Below are 17,532 nucleotides of genomic sequence, written 5' to 3'. Positions count from 1 at the left end.
CTAGACAATCTTAGCCTTAACGTATCTCTTGTTGATAGAAAAGGCGGTTACGTTGAATAATAAATAGTTTTGTTATGTAACTAAAACAGTAAAGGGGGTAGAGGTGTGTGTGTGTGATTTGGATTGTTAACGAACCTTTAACAATTTTTCAGTCATATCGCTCCAATGTCTGCAGTGTGGCAGTTTATAGTGATGTCTGGCGCTGGGACATCATGCCACAGACACGTAGCTAGGCCGATAAATCAGCCCTTCACCCATGATGTCCCAACCAGTCACATTATTTTGACACCATACCGAGCAGTCCTAACACTAACCTCTTAATGCTGAGCGCCTAGCGAGGCATCTGTTAGTATCATTTTTATGTCTTTGGTATGACTTGGCCGGTGTTCGAACCCGCGACCTTCCACATCCGAGACGGACGCTCTAATCACTAGGTTACCGGAGAGGTCTCAAAGGAGAGGACATTCAGTACAGATTAATGTTAAATAAATACTGACCTTTAAAGAATAGGCAGTATAAAGTGACTGCAAGACTTTCGTTTTATTTATATAATCTTGTTTTTTTCTTTTCACTTTTCGAATTGGTCTGGACAAACTGGCACTGTTATCAGAGCATGATCCTCGAGAACTTGCTGGTCAATATAAAGGGGAACTAATCACTATTCCAGTTACGCCCCTTTATGGTTGGACTGGTTTGCATTTATTACACATCACATAGATAGTCTGAGATACAAAACATGACAACAATTTATGTGAAACAACCTTAGAAACCAAGATGGACGGTAATTTGTAGATCAGCTTCATAATAATTTGATTGAAAGTGAAAATGTCGTGACTTTTGTAATATTAGGCATATTCTAGTAATATTTTAGTTAACTATATATGCACAAAATATAAAATCCATGCTAATTACCCCAAAGAAATGATGATAATGTTTCTGAAAACTCCTACTCGCATAATTCTTGAACGAAGTATGTCTGCTCTACAGTAGGCAGCGTATCATGCTTCCAAATAAGTGTTGCAGTGATTTGATGCATGACTGCATTAAAATAGGTTATTTAAGGAATTTCCAGATAAAATATGTTAATGGCATGCCTTTTAGCCTATCTCCAGTGACAAACCCCGACACATTCTCTATTCCAGTCTTTTGTTGTGGTTTGTTTACCTTGCCAAATAGATTCATTTAGCAACTGCTATGGCTTAATACTAATATGACTATTTTTACTATGAACGTTGTGCAGTATAACAGACTCCCAACGGAAATTGTTACACTTCCTGAACGGAATCTTTTCAAGCAGGAGGTTTGTAAATTGAACCATGACAGATTTAATAATAAATAATAATCGCATACCCTCCCGTTTATTTGTACTCTCCCCATCTTAATAACAAAAAGCATCAAATATTTTTTGTTAAAAATGCATTCAACCTTATAGTTTCTTTCATCTATTTCTAATGGTTAACCGAATGTCACCACTGGGTCCATAACACTCAGCTTATTAGTGTTTCAATCCAGAAATATGGTTTGAATTGGAACAAGCAGATAGGCTATACACTGTCCTTTTTTCTTTTCTTTCTTGAACAGTCTGTTTCAATAAAAACTGTGTTGTTTACATCATCCAATATTTGTCATGTATATAAAACAAATTAAACAAATAAAAAGGAGGAACTTTTGTGTACATGTATTCAAAGAAATGAAACTCAAAAATTTAAAAAATTATTGAGATCATCAAAAACTGTACTACATGACATCAGTTGCTTGAAAACCTGGACTCTCCAATGCAAATATGGTGACCATATTACTAAAGAACTTCCTGTTTGTTTTGAAACATTAATAAGTTGTCAGTGTTTGGAACCCCTGGTGATAATCAGGTTAGAAATTATAAATTGATGAAGGAAATGACTGAGATTTTTGTATTTTTTATATCGCGATGCCTTTTGTTTTTAAAATCTTAGAGGGTACAAACAAGGAAGAAGGTGTGTGAATATTATAGTTCATTCAACTCCGCATTGGAAATGATTTCTGCATCTGTGACTTATTGAAGTTTTACATGAGCATCTCAAAAGATAGCTAAGATTGCCAAGTTTGTTCTGCATATGAATGATGTCAACATTATTCTTATCAATATACAGAGCAACACCTCTAATTTGGTACATGCTAGAAAAGGGTGGTCCATGTACATATAAACTGTACTGTTGGACATGGAGGTATGGAAGAGTCCATTTTTTATTGAGGGCTAAACATTTATGGGAATCATCACATGCCATAGGTAAATAAACATCATCTACATCAAATTAATGCACGACATCCAAGCTAACCTACCGCAGAACATTTCGATAACTGTCTGCGTTCATTACTTGACAAACATGCCCCAGCCACCAAGTGCAGAGTATCAATTAAAAAGTGTTCTCCATGGTATAGCAGTGTTAGGGACCAGCTTTGCACTTCTAAAAGAGACGGCCGTAAAGCTGAGAGGCTCTGGCTTTCCACCAGACACACTATTCATAAGCAAATCTATGAAGTCGCTAAGAAGAACGCCACAAATATAGTCCATGCAGCGAAATCAGCCCACTACACTAATAAGATGATGGAAAGTCCCAGCTGCAAAGAGCTCTTCAAGATTACTAACAAGCTAATGTCAAGGAACAAATCAACACACTTCCAACTACCTTCTCTCCAGTCGACCTTCCGGACATGTTTGCAGATTTTTTCCGTGACAAAGTACACACCATTAGAGATAAGTTTGACACCACAATTTCAATTGACTCATCGTCACCAAACAGTTGGGATACAGAATTTGAGTGGCAACCATTAGCAGCATTTGAACCTGTCTCTATGGATTTTGTATGTACAGTCGTGATGAAGAGTGCACCAAAGTCATGTGAACTTGATCCAATTCCAACATCACTGCTGCTTGAGTGCTTAGATCCAGTATTGCCTTCACTAACTGATGTTATTATTACCTCTCTCTCATCTGGGGAATTCCCATCATTTTTCAGAACTGCCATTGTAAAGCCTCTGCTGAAGAAACCAACACACGATCATAACGATTTAAAGAACTACTGCCCAGTTTCTAATCTCTCATTCATTTAAAAAATCTTAGAAAAGATTGTTCTATCCCAGCTTGTATCTCATCTAAATTCAAATAGTCCATTTAGCAATGTACAATCTGCATATCGCCCTTGCCACAGTACTGAAACTACTCTTTTAAAAGTAGTTAATTACATTCTCTCTGCATTGGATAGCGGAAAGATTACAGTCCTCACCCTCCTTGATCTGTCTGCAGCATTTGACACAATAGACCATGATATATTACTTCACCATCTCCAGCATGTATTTGGCATTCATGATACAGCCTTACTGTGGTTCAAGTCCTACTTGGTCAACAGGACACAAATTGTATCTGCAACTGGAATACACTCCAACCCAGTTGATCTGTGTCGTGGTGTTCCACAGGGGTGTGTTCTTGGACCTGTTCTCTTCATTCTGTACACTCAGTCACTCTCAAGTGTCATAGATCATCATCCAGTGTCTCATCAATTGTACGCTGATGACACGCAAATATACAAAACCAGCCACCCAACTAAAGTTGATGCTACCATCCAAGGTGTAGAGAGGTGCATTTCTGATGTGAAATCATGGATGACTTGTAACAAGCTGCAGATGAATGAAGATAAAACTGAGGTGATTCTGATCACAACACAGAGACTTTCTCATTCACATCCTTTACCTAAAACAATAAATATCAGCAATGCCAACATTAAATTCACACAATCAGTACGAAACCTAGGTGTTACTCTGGACAGTACTATCACATTGCACCAACATGTCATGAACATATGCAAGGCTGCATATCTTGAGCTGAGACGCATCAGCTCAATTTGCAAATATCTTTCAGTTGATGCCACTAAAACACTTGTGTGTTCATTAGTACTTTCAAGACTGGACTATTGTAACTCAATTCTGTCTGGTTCATCTCAATATCTACTCCAGAAACTTCAAAAAGTTCAAAACACAGCTGCTCGGATCATACTTAGAGTACCATGATCAGAGCACACCTCTCCACTCCTCTGTACCCTACACTGGCTATCCATTCGATCCAGAATCAAACACAAAATTTGTTCTCTGTGCTACATTTCACTGTCGGACTCTAGTCCAACATACCTATCTGACCTCACTCATGTGTACACACCAGCAAGATACTTGAACTCCTCTTCTGACAATCGTATACTCATTATTCCAAGTATGAAAACAAAGTCATATGGACAGCGTTCTTTTGCATACTAGGGCCCAGCAACGTGGAATGAATTGCCCACTGAACTTAGACACAAAGACACAGTGATCACATTCAAGAGGGCTCTCAAAACTCAGCAAGAACAAACTTAAAGACCTAATAATGTTTCCTACCTGAAATATTCTCAGCATGTTTTTTATTTTTTTAAATGTTTTTCTAATTTCATGTTGTTTGTTTTTGTAATAATATTATGTTTCTTATCTTATAGGTTTTGTCTAAAGTTGTAAACCGCTTAGAGCTTCTAAAGATTAGGCGCTATACAAAGTCCTCATTATTATTATTATTTTTATTATTATCACCTGTTTTTCTTTAAGCTACTTAAATTTTCTATTAATGTCTTTTATGATTTAATTTGTCTAATGAATAATAAAATCAATAATTTAATTTGAACAAAAGGCACTTACCTGTGAGAAACACATCATCTGACATGATTTAAGTAATTTAATAGATGCAACTCCCAAGTGATTAGAAGCAAGGCATCTACAATGTGGCTGAAGATAGCTGGATACGAAAGCAGATCAACCTTAAGCAATAATTGACTTTTCATCATGTCATAGCAGAATTGAAAAAGTTGCATGTAAACAGACCACACAGTTTCATCATGCATCTAATGGGTAGTTGTTCATACAAATGATATTGAAGTCTTTTAATTTCTTAAATGTATTAGGCAATTCTATCAACATTGTGACACATGAAAATTCACTTTAGCAACAGATATGGATATTATACAGCTGAGCTGAATGAACTGTAACAATAACAGTACTAGACTTTATTTATCCTCAGTGTACTGTTGACCTGAAGGCTCATCTTACACTGTGTACTATTGACCTGAAGGCTCATCTTGGACAATGTACTATTAACCTGAAGGCACTTTTCAGACAGTGTATTATTGACCTGAAGGCTCATCTCACACAGTTTACTATTGACCTGAAGGCTCATCTTACACAGTGTACTATTGACCTGAAGGCTCATCTTACACAGTGTACTATTGACCTGAAGGTTCATCTTACACAGTGTACTATTGACCTGAAGTCTCATCTTACACAGTGTACTATTGACCTGAAGTCTCATCTTACACAGTGTACTATTGACCTGAAGGCTTATCTTACACAGTATACGATTGACCTAAAGGCTCATCTCACACAGTGTACTATTGACCTGAAGGCAGTTTTCAGACAGTGTACTGTTGACCTGAAGGCTCATCTTACACATGGTACTTACTATTGACCTGACAGCTCATCTCAGACAGTGTAATATTGACCTGAATGCACTTTAAAGACAGTGTACTATTGACCTGAAGGTTCATCTTACACAGTGTACTATTGACCTGAAGATTCATCTTACACAGTTCTATTGACCTGAAGGCACTTTTAAGTCAATGTACCATTGACCTAAAGGTTCATCTTACACAGTGTACTATTGACCCTATGGCTAATCTTACATAAGATCAAGAAAATGTACAATATTCACATTATGTAAAATAAATATATGAACTTTACAAGATAAGTATTTTCACAGGTTGCAGGCATTATACTAGTCATGTTCATGAAAAAAAGTGAACATTATTGTATGTTAAAGGAATATTTTCTTTTGTGCTTCAGATAGCAACCATTGTAAATAATATCATTAGGTACATTTCATCTTAAGACACCACTGTATGTAAAACTTGTTCTTAAATATTTCAACCTTGTGTTTGGGATACTTTTATGATTTTTAGTTGAAAAGTGTGTGCTTTTACTATGAACTGTGGAGATGAAAGCGAAATTATTCAGATTGTTTTGTGTCAGGTTGTTTTTTTTTGTCATAAAGATTGTCATGTCAACAGCATACATAGTGCTTGTCAAGTCTACAGTATACATAACATATAAAGTTTGTCATCTCCATAGTATACAGAAAGATTGTCATGTCTACAGTATACATAAAGCTTATCAAGTCTACAGTATACATAAAGTTTGTCATCTCCATAGTATACAGAAAGGTTGTCATGTCTACAGTATACATAAAGCTTATCAAATCTACAGTATACATCAAGTTTGTCATCAACATAATATACAGAAATGTTGTCATGTCTACAGTATACATAAAAGCTTATCAAGTCTACAGTGTACATAAAGTTTGTCATCTCCATAGGATGCAAAATGGTTTTCAAGTCTACAGTATACATAAAGCTTATTCCCACATTACACAGAACACTTATTGCTTACCATGTCCACAGTATTTAGAGATGTACTTTTGACCAATTATAAACTTTAAATCCTTTTATTAATATTTGACAGCGTTGTCCTGTCAGTAATGTACATTCTTTAGCTTATTGCATACTTTTATGTTAACACTAATAGAGCACCAAACTGCCCAAGCATATAATTGTTGCAGCATTAATAGAATCATAAAACATTTCATTATCATATATTTGATATTAGTGAAGTCAACAATCAGCACATAGTGTTTTTTCCATCAAATTACCATCTTCACCCTATGTTTTCAGATGTCCAAAACTAGTTCTTTTTTATGTCCAAAACTTATGGACAAAGAAGATAATTCCAAAGAATGCTGCCCCTAACTTTAGTACAGTTGTTTTGAGGTTCAGGTCGGGACAAAAAGATAATTCCAAATAAATCTGCCTTTTATTGTGGTTGATGTGTATTGAAGTGCAGATTGCAGGTAATGCAAGATTGAATGTTATAGTTGTTTCTGGAGTCAACGGATCAACAGTTTTGTCTGAGATTATATATATAAATATATATTCTTTCCAAGCATCAGCAAATGACATTTCATTCACAGACAAAGAATGAATTTATTTATCATGATTAGAACAAAATAAATATTTCACTAAATTACAGATACGTCAGCTGATCATTAGTAATGTTTGTACAGAGTTCTTCTAAACTGCATGTACATTAAGTATATCAGGCCAGCAAGAAGGTGATTTGTTTTGCAAAATGTTCAGTAATAAAGGTCTTTGTGTATAGTATTCACTATTTATATTTTTTCTCATATCTTAGCAGTTACTTTATCTCAGCAGTTATCTGTATGTATATATGTATATAGAAGCATGTAATAGCACCTCAGCACAATGGGGCTATGTGGTGCCCCCTTAAAGTAAAATGTGATAAAGTAAAAGTAAGGAATGGTGCAAAAACGTTGGAAGATATATTCTTGAAAATAAATGTAAGCATGAAATACAACAAGATAGAATATAAAGGATAAATGGAATAAATTACTGTAAAAGATATATAAAATAAAAGATAAATGTAAGACATAAAATCCTTAAAATAATAGTTTTTAAATTTGTTGTTCAAACTGCATCCCTTCAAGAAGTCCATAGTTTTCTTAGGTGGTAAATCATATACAGTTTCTTCATTGCATGCACATTTAGACATTGAAGAAACAAAAGTCATGAGTGGGGATGAACTGTTGCTTAATCATTATGTATATTCTTATATTCAAAAAAAGTAGTAGCTAATGATGATGAGTAGAATATAGTAAAATGAACAGGTTAGTCATTCTAAAAATATAAATTACATGTATATGACAACAGATCACACATAAAAGACATCTCCATTGTACTGCAATGCCTAAGGCAATAGCTAATAATGAAGAGTAGAATATAGTCGTATATATTTACATATGCTGCCATAAGACACGTGATATATATTGGACATTGGAACATGAACAAAATATGAACCGGAAAAATGGGAGAAGAAAACAGTTGTTCAGGACCAGTATCATTTCCAGATTCATTTGTTCTGAATTTGTGTATACACTTGCTTTTAAAAAGAGTCTAAATGCAAACTGCATAGACCCAGATCTGATGTTGCACAGTGCACTCTCAGATCTGGGTCTGTGCAGTTTGTTATGTTCAATCAGTGGAATAAACAACATAGACCCTGATCTGCAGGCATATTTTGCCCCAGCTAATCAGGATCTTCGCTGTTTTCAGTTTGACTTGACTTATTAGTGAGAATATACAGTAGTGGCTGGGATTGTATATACTTTCTTGCATAAATGTGTGAAATTTTGCTTCTTTTATTTTAATTTCCTTTTTTACAAACCTGTGTATAGTTTACAATGATGTTGACCACAATTTTCATACAAATGGAACAATTAATCTATCAGTGCTTGTGCTCTAACAGATCATGCACAAGTATCTAAACATCTAGTTTGGATGCTGTAAAGGACAATCTACAGCCTTTGTTTTCTGGTAACATTTTTGTATTTCTTTACAGACCAAGAAAAAGCTGGTTCTACTCTGGGGGATGAAGATGGAACTCCACAGCCAGAAATACCAGAGAATATACAGGTAATCTCTGAAAACATTTAGTGATCCCAGAAGGAGAGCTTTGTGAAAATGTGTTGGTTAGATTATGTTAGCTGATAAAAGAAACAGTCCTCACAACCATGAGAATTTGTTTGCGAGTAAAAATGCAGTCACATGAAGTCTAAATCAATCCTTGACCTCTCTTCAGTAGTTGCAAACTTTATTGTGTATTTTACTATGTAGCTTACAGTCTAACAACAGTTTGTTGGTTCTAAAAATTGACATATACGCCATATTCTTACTTGATCGTAACTTTTGGGGCCTTATTCTGCATACTGGGGACTCATTGATTATGTGATACTGTCTGTTCATCTTAGTATAATTTCACCAGTCATTTGTAACATAATTTAGTACAGAAAATGTCAACCTTGGGATATGATTCAGAACGGTCTGTAGATGGCACTTTGGTTTCAGATTTTAATCCATTGGAAGGGGGTGGAAGCTTTCTCAGAGTTAGAACAAAGGATAACAAAGAAAAATTGGTGCATGTGCATGCAGTTTTTAAAGGGATCCTGTATTGTTTGCATTCCTATCTACATTTGAATATAAATAAAAGCATAATGCTGCTAAAATTCATGTGAAAATGATTAATTTCTTTCAAATATTTTTAAGTTTTTCATCATCTTTGTGCATCTCCAAGCAAACATGATCGTGTCTATTTCCATTCCATCTGAACAGCTTGGGTAATGTTAATCCTGTAACATCTTTGTCCAGGATACATGGATGTTTGTTGATATCAATGAACCCTCATGTACATTAACTTTTAGGCTAATAAACTGGCATGTGCTCTTTCATACTGTTGGTTGATTTCATGTAGCTCCCTAACCTACTGTGAAGCAAAATAGGTTGTTCAAATAGAATTCACCTCTTCTAAAAAAAAAGTAGATTCATTCTGCATCATGTGGTGCATTTTAATTTAGCTAGTCAATATTATCAAAAGGCATTGTGGGTTCCAGATTCATGGTGCAAGATTAAAATTAGCAGAGCCATTCAGTAGTGTTTGCATGGAGATGTGGAGGGTTGCATTAAAACTTTGTAACAGTTAAAAGAATTTGGTCATTTTGATGTAGAATTTAGCAGTATTGTGATTTTATTTCAGCAGATATACATCAGTACATGCATCATGTATTATGGATTGTCAATTCAGTCTGGTGGACACTGACACAGGCACAAGGGATTAAGTGTCCACTAAAATAATGTATTTGCACCATGTAAGGTGGATGTCCCCAAAGCCTGGTTGATATCCACTCATTATAATATAACTCCATCACGGTTATTATTGCGACCATTGTGGGTTTTATGGGTTGCTGATTTTATTGCATTCATTCTGCGTGTAGACATGCTAAGCAAACAGATGGGAGAAACCACTGCTGTGATCCTGACCATATCAGGTCTTAGGGCATGCACACAAACAAATGTGCTTAACATAGACAGGATACCACATTTTTAATTTCTTGACTGTCCCTACATCCCTGTCCCATGGCAAATCATACATCAGATAAATTGCCTAGCTGAAAAATATATTCTAGTTGATTGACTACATATATGTACATTCCGCTCTGCTTTAGGGAATTCCTTCAGTGTTCTATTTCAATATGTTATATTTCATAAATGCACGTTTTACTGGCTCTTATTTTTGTCATAGCCTCCCCTTTAATTTCCATACTATTTATAAGATCTAGTTTAAACAAGTTAATGAATGCAGTAATACAAATACAACTTAAAAAGAGATTACAAACGGTACTTTACTGTTTATGTGTGATCAAGTACATGTGATATTATGTTTATTAAACAAAAATAACATGGCATTGTATACTACATAAATAAAATAAGATACCTGAACTACACTAAAAAATGTTCTTCCATAGCTTAAACTCAAACTTTGAAATTAAATTTGTGTATCGGAGAGTATATGTTTTTTTTTAAATGTGTGGAATTGTGTTAAATGTATTGACTGTTGTGCTCTATCAGAAGCCATTCATTTCATGAACAGTGTGATTTTGATGAAGAAATGTATCTTTTTCGTCACATTTTTTTCTGAATCTACAACCAGGCAATGACCAAAAAGTGACATTTTTACTTTAAAGTCAGCTGCTATGCCTCTTGCTGCAGCTTCCTGTCTCAAGTCAACAATGGTCAGTTTGAAAAGTTCTACTCAGTGTTGTGCTTTGATGTTTAAAAATGTACATTAACTATTGAAAGAAAAAGTTGTTGACAAAATGACACACTTGGTGAAAAACAAGTTAGGATTAAGAAGTGCATTGACAGTAGGTTATAGTTATTGCATAAAACTGTTTTCTTGTGGTACGTACAACAAATCATATAATTTTTTCCCAGTTTGTGACCGACCATTTAAACATAATAAAATGAAGTTGTAATGGCCTTGATTTAGATTTAAAATTTGTTCTTGTTTTCTCCTAAAAATCATAACGTATTTTGTCCTTTCTTTCTTTCACTCTATCTCCCCTACCCACCCTAGCATAATAAGCACACATAGTGGAATATTTGAATGACTTACACTGTACATTGGAACAGTTTCTAGTGATACTCTGGTCATTGTTGTTCATATGTTACATGTTTAGGCTCAAATAAACAGTAACACAAGAAAGAATGAAAACAACAAGCTTTGAAAAATATAATGATTTATTTCCCTGGAAAAATACTGTCAAAATGAACAAATATTAACTTAACGGTTTTAAGAATCAGATCCAAAAACAATCCAAGAATAATCCACGAATAAAATTTTAGAAGCCCTAATAAGAAAATGTTCTAATTATTTCAAGTTCAAGTCCCGGTGAAGAATCCAAGATGGAAGACAATGATGTATGCTGTAACCTGTATTGTGTTGAAGTCTTCAGTTCCTTGTAGAAACAAGAAATATTACTCCAGTTTTGGAAATCCAAATAAATTTTTTAAAGAGCTGACTTTGTACAAGAATTTCATATTAGTACGCGTATATCTCCAGGAAAAAATAGAATTAATCCATTGAATCCAATTAATTTGAAATAACTCCAAATGACAACACCTTCCAGTGTAAAAGCTCAACTGAAATTATTTCTCTAAAACATAGTTTATTATTGTATTCTAAAACGCAGTTTCGAAAATTCTCAAGTCGCAGTATCATAAAGGGGGGAGTCATGTGATCATGTTTATATCATGTTTACCTAACATGACCCTGATGAAAACCAATCATTTTACTCTAAATAATAAAATTAAAAAATTGCTTACATCTTAAACCACATAGTCCCGTCATGACCTTGTTAACAACCAATCATTTTAAAATAAAAACAGAACTTACTTATGTGGCTGCTACTAATTTTGACAAGGTCAGGATCTAGGTCAACATTTGGTGTTTGTTAAAATGAAATCAAGGTCAAACTATTTTCTGGAAAAAGTATGAGTTCCTAGCAAACATTATACATGTATTGACAAATAATGAAATTTTAAAAAAAATTATTTTATAAAAAAACTTACAAACAATTAAATCAGATATAATTAAATCAAATATACATAACATTGTGCTAGCGATGTTTAAAATAGAACTATCTATTGACTACAAATGTTTCTTTTTGTCACAAACCAAATACCCATCAGATATGTTTCTAGCAGGATGCAAAGCAGACTATAGAACAAATATTATTTTCAACATTATTCCTTCAATGCAGTATATAGAATGAAATTCTGTTGTAAATAGCACATAGCTATGACAAGATTAATTAAAGTTCTACTACACCAGGGGTGATGATACCAGGTGGAATAGGTGACTAAGTTGCCTAAAAAATGTAGACTTCACCTTCTTCTCTTAGGAAAGTAAAAACCACTTTGCAATGAGATTTTTTAGAGGTACATTGAGTCACCATATTTTTTTAGATGCCCTCTTGCCCTGGCCAGGTTAGTTTTAGTGTTGTGTTATAGCTCAAGGCAAAATGTCAGCATCAAGCCATCAGGTAGCCAGTGTTGATATCAATTGTGCCAACAAACAGTCTCTTGCACATTCAGAGGTTTTTTTTTATAGCTGATTGACCATTATCACTTCCCAGAGTAAGTTGGCAACTATCACTGCCCGATTTCCGCAAGTTATCCTTCGATGATAAAAACATTCAAACTTATGTTTTGAAACTTTAACAATAGTATGTAAATAGCACTATGTGTTTTAAGAACAGAATTGATTATCTAGATATTTTAACTGACGCTTGTTCACTATTTCTTCATAAAATCAGCTTGAAACTGAAAGTGAACCAGAAACAGGGAAATAATGGTGGACATTGCTGTGTTTGGGGAGTACCACTTTTTTCGACTGACTATTTTCATAAACCGATTGGCAGATATGTTCAGAAAAATATATAATTCTTAGTCAAGGTTTTATGTTATTGAAGATTTAGCTTTAAAATGTAATTATGTAGGTCAGAAACATAGGGGTCAGTGCTGTGTTGTTAAATTTTTGAGAAATGCTGTAGGTTAAAAGTTGTTTCCTGAATTGACTTGTATTTATGAAAATATGAAAGAAAAGAAAAACTGTGAAGCAAATATTGTTTAACCAATGACTAACATTACTACAAGTATGTAGACAATAATAAAAATATAAACTTGCAATCCTATCAGTGGACTGTTGTAATGAAGCTATAAAGTGAGTGGTTACATTACAAAAACCTCCCTTTATAAAAATAGATGCACTCGTGTTGTCAGTGTTAATTCATTTGGAAAGAAACAGTTTAGTTCATATACCATCTATAAGCATTACACAAATTACCTTGCATAACAGTAGGTATTTCACAACTATGCTTGCATATATAATAGTAGGCATTTCAGAATTAAACTGGCATAATAATAGATGTTTCAGAATTAAGCTTTCATAATAAAAGGTATTTCACAACTATCCGTGCATAGTAGGTGTTTCACAAGTGTCCTTGCATAGTAGTAGGTATTTCACAAGTGTCCTTGCATAGTTCTAGGTGTTTCACAACTGCCGTTGCATAGTAGTAGGTATTTTACAACTGTCCTTGCATAGAATAGTAGGCATCCGCCTTGGATGCTAGAGGTCATGGGTTCAATCCCTGGCTGATTCATACTAAAGACTTACAAAAATGGTACCGACAGCTGCCTCACTTGGTGCTCAGCATTAAGAGGTTAGTGTTAGGACTGGTCGGCCTGGTGTCAGGAAAATGTGGCTGAGTGGGACATAATGCTACATGTCTGCGGCATAATGCACCAGTGCTAAACATCACTATAAGCTGCCACATTAAAGACATTGTAGTAGTACGACTGAAAAATTGGTAAAGCTACGTTAAAAATATGAATCACACACAACACACAACTGTCCTTGCATTGTAGTAAGCATTTCCATTCAGTTTTATAAGATGTCCAGTAGATGTTCATGGATGTCTATGAGAAATTAACTGCTACTACATTGTTGACAAAACTTCTATTTTTCCACGAGTACTAACTCCACCATTTTTTTCCTGTGTTGTTTACATTCATATCTTCTGACATTGAACCACTGAGTATTATTGCTTTTTATTCAACTTTGACAACCACAGTTTGTTCTTGTGACTTTAAACTTTGTTTTGGTTCCTAAAGAGTTGACACTATTTGTTCCTAAAGAGTTGACACTATTTGGGCAGTTAAGGACATAATTTTATATATTTCCCACTGTTAGTTTAATTGTTAAGCCCTGTCTAAATATATACTTTTTTGTTTCATTGGTGACAAAATGTTTTATTTTTGTTCATGCCAACTTCTTACAAAGGATTACTGAGTCAAAATGTTACAAGTTAGTAACTAAACTGATAGTAAACAAAATTCTCTAGACATTCAGGAAAAGTTCTGCAGTATTGGACTTGCAGAATGTACTGTAACAGATGAATTTGTATTTGAATAAGCTGAAAATAAGATATATTTGCCTCTGCCTGAAAATATTTAAGTGATTGGGCAATATTAAACATGTCAGATGGTGTACTGGGCAATATTAAACATGTCAGATGGTCCATTGGGCAATATTAAACATGTCAGATGGTCCATTGGGCAATATTAAACATGTCAGATGATCAGACCAGCGATTGTAAGTATATTTGTTTGTGTTGTTCATTAAACAAATACAGCAGTATATTTTTCTTAGAGTCTGAGTACAAACAGCGGGACAATGGTAATGGTAAAGTCATACTGATATGGGTTTTTTACCAAATGACTTCCTATAATATCTACTTGGTCCAAATTGAAATTGGTACTGTCCTGAGGTCCAAAATGACTGTCACAGGGGTCGTCTTTAAAATGCTGTTACCACTATTTCACCAGAATGGAAAGTTGTGTCCGCAGGGTGTTTTCACGAGAAGACTTCTTATGCTGACTAGTTAAACTAAGTGAAAATTGTTCTCATCTTCTGTTTGATATGGCTACCACAGTGGTCAGCTTGAAAATCTTGTTGTCCTTAATTCTTCTAATGAATGGTTGTATCAGCATGGGGTCTTCACTAAAATACTTCTTATAATGTTTTGTTGATCATAAGCTAACAGGGTGCTGATCCCATATCCATATCTTGAAAATTTTGTTTGTGTTGATCTTGAAAGTCATTTTGAAATGTGGTTTTCATCAGAAGAGTTCTTTTGGTGTGTAATTCATCCTTAATTGAAAATGACTAACAATCAATATGGCCCCATTGGTGGCCATCTCTGCTACCCCAAAATGGATGTAAATTAATCCTCAACAGAACACCAAACCAGATTATTTGTTAACTTAAAAAGAATTTTGAATTTTTTCAATAACAGAACAGGTTGATTCAGTAATTGTAATTAGACAGGAAATGACACATTAGTCAACATTTTTCTTGTTAGATACTGTAAATAAAATGATTGGCACAATTAACTGGCTCTGTTAGCCAAGATGGGATGTATTTCAGAATAGTTGGGACAATGGGGGTTGATTTTCTGAGTGTACAGGTAGAGAAAGGGGAAGACCCTTGGCCACGAAATGATAGAGTTCTGGACATCCTGGAGAAGTCAGGTGTGTAACATCCTGAGTTGTCTGTTGACTGACACTCTGCACTGGTATTTATTTAAGAGATCATCATCACTTAAATACATATTTTATATCCTAGTTTTAAAAAAAGTACTTAAGCTTTAGTGTCATATATTTTCTAAATACAAAGGTCCATAATTGAAACCAATGAGCTAAATCTGATAAACCAGATCATAATTTAAATTAATAAAAATTCATGGTATCTTTTTATTCCAGAAAATAATTTCAGCTGAGAAAGAGGCAACAGAAATCCCCTCTAAGCGGCCTAAGGTAGATCTTCAGTCACTACCCACTAGAGCATACTTGGACCAGACTGTGGTACCCATCTTATTACAGGGAATGTCTACTCTAGCCAAGGAACGGTAAGTCAGCTCACAGTCTTGTTACACACTTTCCCCAGAATTTCAAAACATTGTCGAAAGATTATTTTCATTTATTAGTCCCAACAAAAAGTCATAGCTTGTTTTGGGGTTCTTGTTTTAATGTTAAGCATAGCTCCAGTTATAGTTTGATGAGAAATAACATTAAATGACCTAGAATCCTGGAGAGGGTACTGTCAGAGAAAAGATTTATTATATAGAAAAAAACAGAATAAAGGTTTTGACTGCAGTGTACAGAAAAAAAGTTAAAATACCACCTGCCCACAGGTACATTTAAATGGAATAGCCTTCACCACACATGTACTGTTTTGAAGAAATAAATATCCATTACAAACTCAGAGCTCTTGTCATAACTTGTTACCAGCAATATTAGCTTTATAACTACAGTCTTTGGACTATCAAGATTTTCTTTTATTAAATGATTTAGGACAAATCAGTTTTGCCAGTGAAATCATTATTATTAATGCAATAATTATTATTAAAATTAAAAAGAATACAGTGGTGGGGGGGACCGAGTGGTCTAAAGCACCCACCGTTATGGATCACTGCCATCTCACCTCTGTCTGCATGAGTTCGAGTCTCGTGCTCAGCTAATGTGGGTATGTGAGAAAGCCTGCCAGTAGCTTCTCGTGGGTTGTTGGTTCTTGCCGGGGTTTTTCCAGGTTCTTCCTCCACCAATTATACTGACCGCCATGTATAGCCTATCTTGTGCTGAAAAATGGTGTTAAACCCTACAGCAACAACAACAATAATACAGTAGGTGCTCAGTTGCATTTATGGACTTTATTCCCTGGAAATGAGTATCTGAGAATAATAAACTAATTAAGGGAACACAGCTGTGGTCTTTAGCTGCAAGTCTAACAAATGCATACATGTGTGTGTTGGTAGGTGGGTGCATGTGTATGTCAGGCTTATACTGGTTAGTTTCATTGATTTTGTTCACTTGATCATTTTTTCCAGGCCCCCAAATCCAATAGAATTCCTTGCTGCATATCTGCTGAAGAATAGAAGTCAGTTTGAGTGAATCTCATGGAAAAAACCCAGTCGGAATTATTTTAGTATCAGGAGATATTTTGGCACAATGAACAGTCAGGGATGTGATGACAGCTCAACTTGGGAACTTCATATTCAGAACCTAAAAATGATATGCACCAAAATTATTTGTTTTACTTTTGTATCTTATTATGACATTTATAATGAAATTATCATTATTTGTAGAATAAAATCTGATGTTGTCAAAGACACTTTTATTTTTGACAGAATCATAACATTAAAATCAATCAACTGAATCAACTTGTCTTATATCTTTACTTTGTATGAAAGTAAAATCTTTACAATGTCGGTTTTGCTCCAGTGTCAGTATCAGTCTCTTTAATAGAAAACTCTCCAGTATCAATATCAGTCTCTTTAATAGAAAACTATCCAGTATCAATATCAGTCATTTTAATAGAAAACTATCCAGTATCAATATCAGTCATTTTAATAGAAAACTACCAGTATCAATATCAGTCATTTTAATAGAAAACTATCCG

General features: G+C 34.5%; 1 protein-coding gene across 1 annotated transcript; it reads left to right on the top strand.

Annotated features, from left to right (window-relative positions):
- Positions 1-717: 717 nt before the first annotated feature.
- Positions 718-17,289, top strand: LOC149804791 (protein dpy-30 homolog). The gene is made up of 4 exons (XM_089944622.1): positions 718-781; positions 8,518-8,591; positions 15,837-15,982; positions 16,961-17,289. The coding sequence occupies exons 1-4, from the start codon at positions 775-777 to the stop codon at positions 17,022-17,024; spliced, it is 291 nt and encodes a 96-aa protein (XP_089800748.1). The 5' UTR covers positions 718-774; the 3' UTR covers positions 17,025-17,289.
- The last annotated feature ends 243 nt before the right edge of the window (positions 17,290-17,532 follow it).

The sequence above is a fragment of the Sinohyriopsis cumingii genome, chromosome 2 (assembly GCF_028554795.1).
Source record: "Sinohyriopsis cumingii isolate HCF-2022 chromosome 2, ASM2855479v2, whole genome shotgun sequence".
NCBI lineage: Eukaryota > Metazoa > Mollusca > Bivalvia > Unionida > Unionidae > Sinohyriopsis > Sinohyriopsis cumingii.
This window is presented reverse-complemented; position numbering and strand designations above follow the sequence as displayed.

What these genes read in the sequence shown, in the direction of transcription:
- LOC149804791 (XM_089944622.1), top strand. An exon ending in AAATACCAGAGAATATACAG is followed by an intron (nt 8,592 to 15,836) that starts GTAATCTCTGAA and finishes TTTTTATTCCAG; the next exon opens with AAAATAATTTCAGCTGAGAA. An exon ending in TCTACTCTAGCCAAGGAACG is followed by an intron (nt 15,983 to 16,960) that starts GTAAGTCAGCTC and finishes CATTTTTTCCAG; the next exon opens with GCCCCCAAATCCAATAGAAT.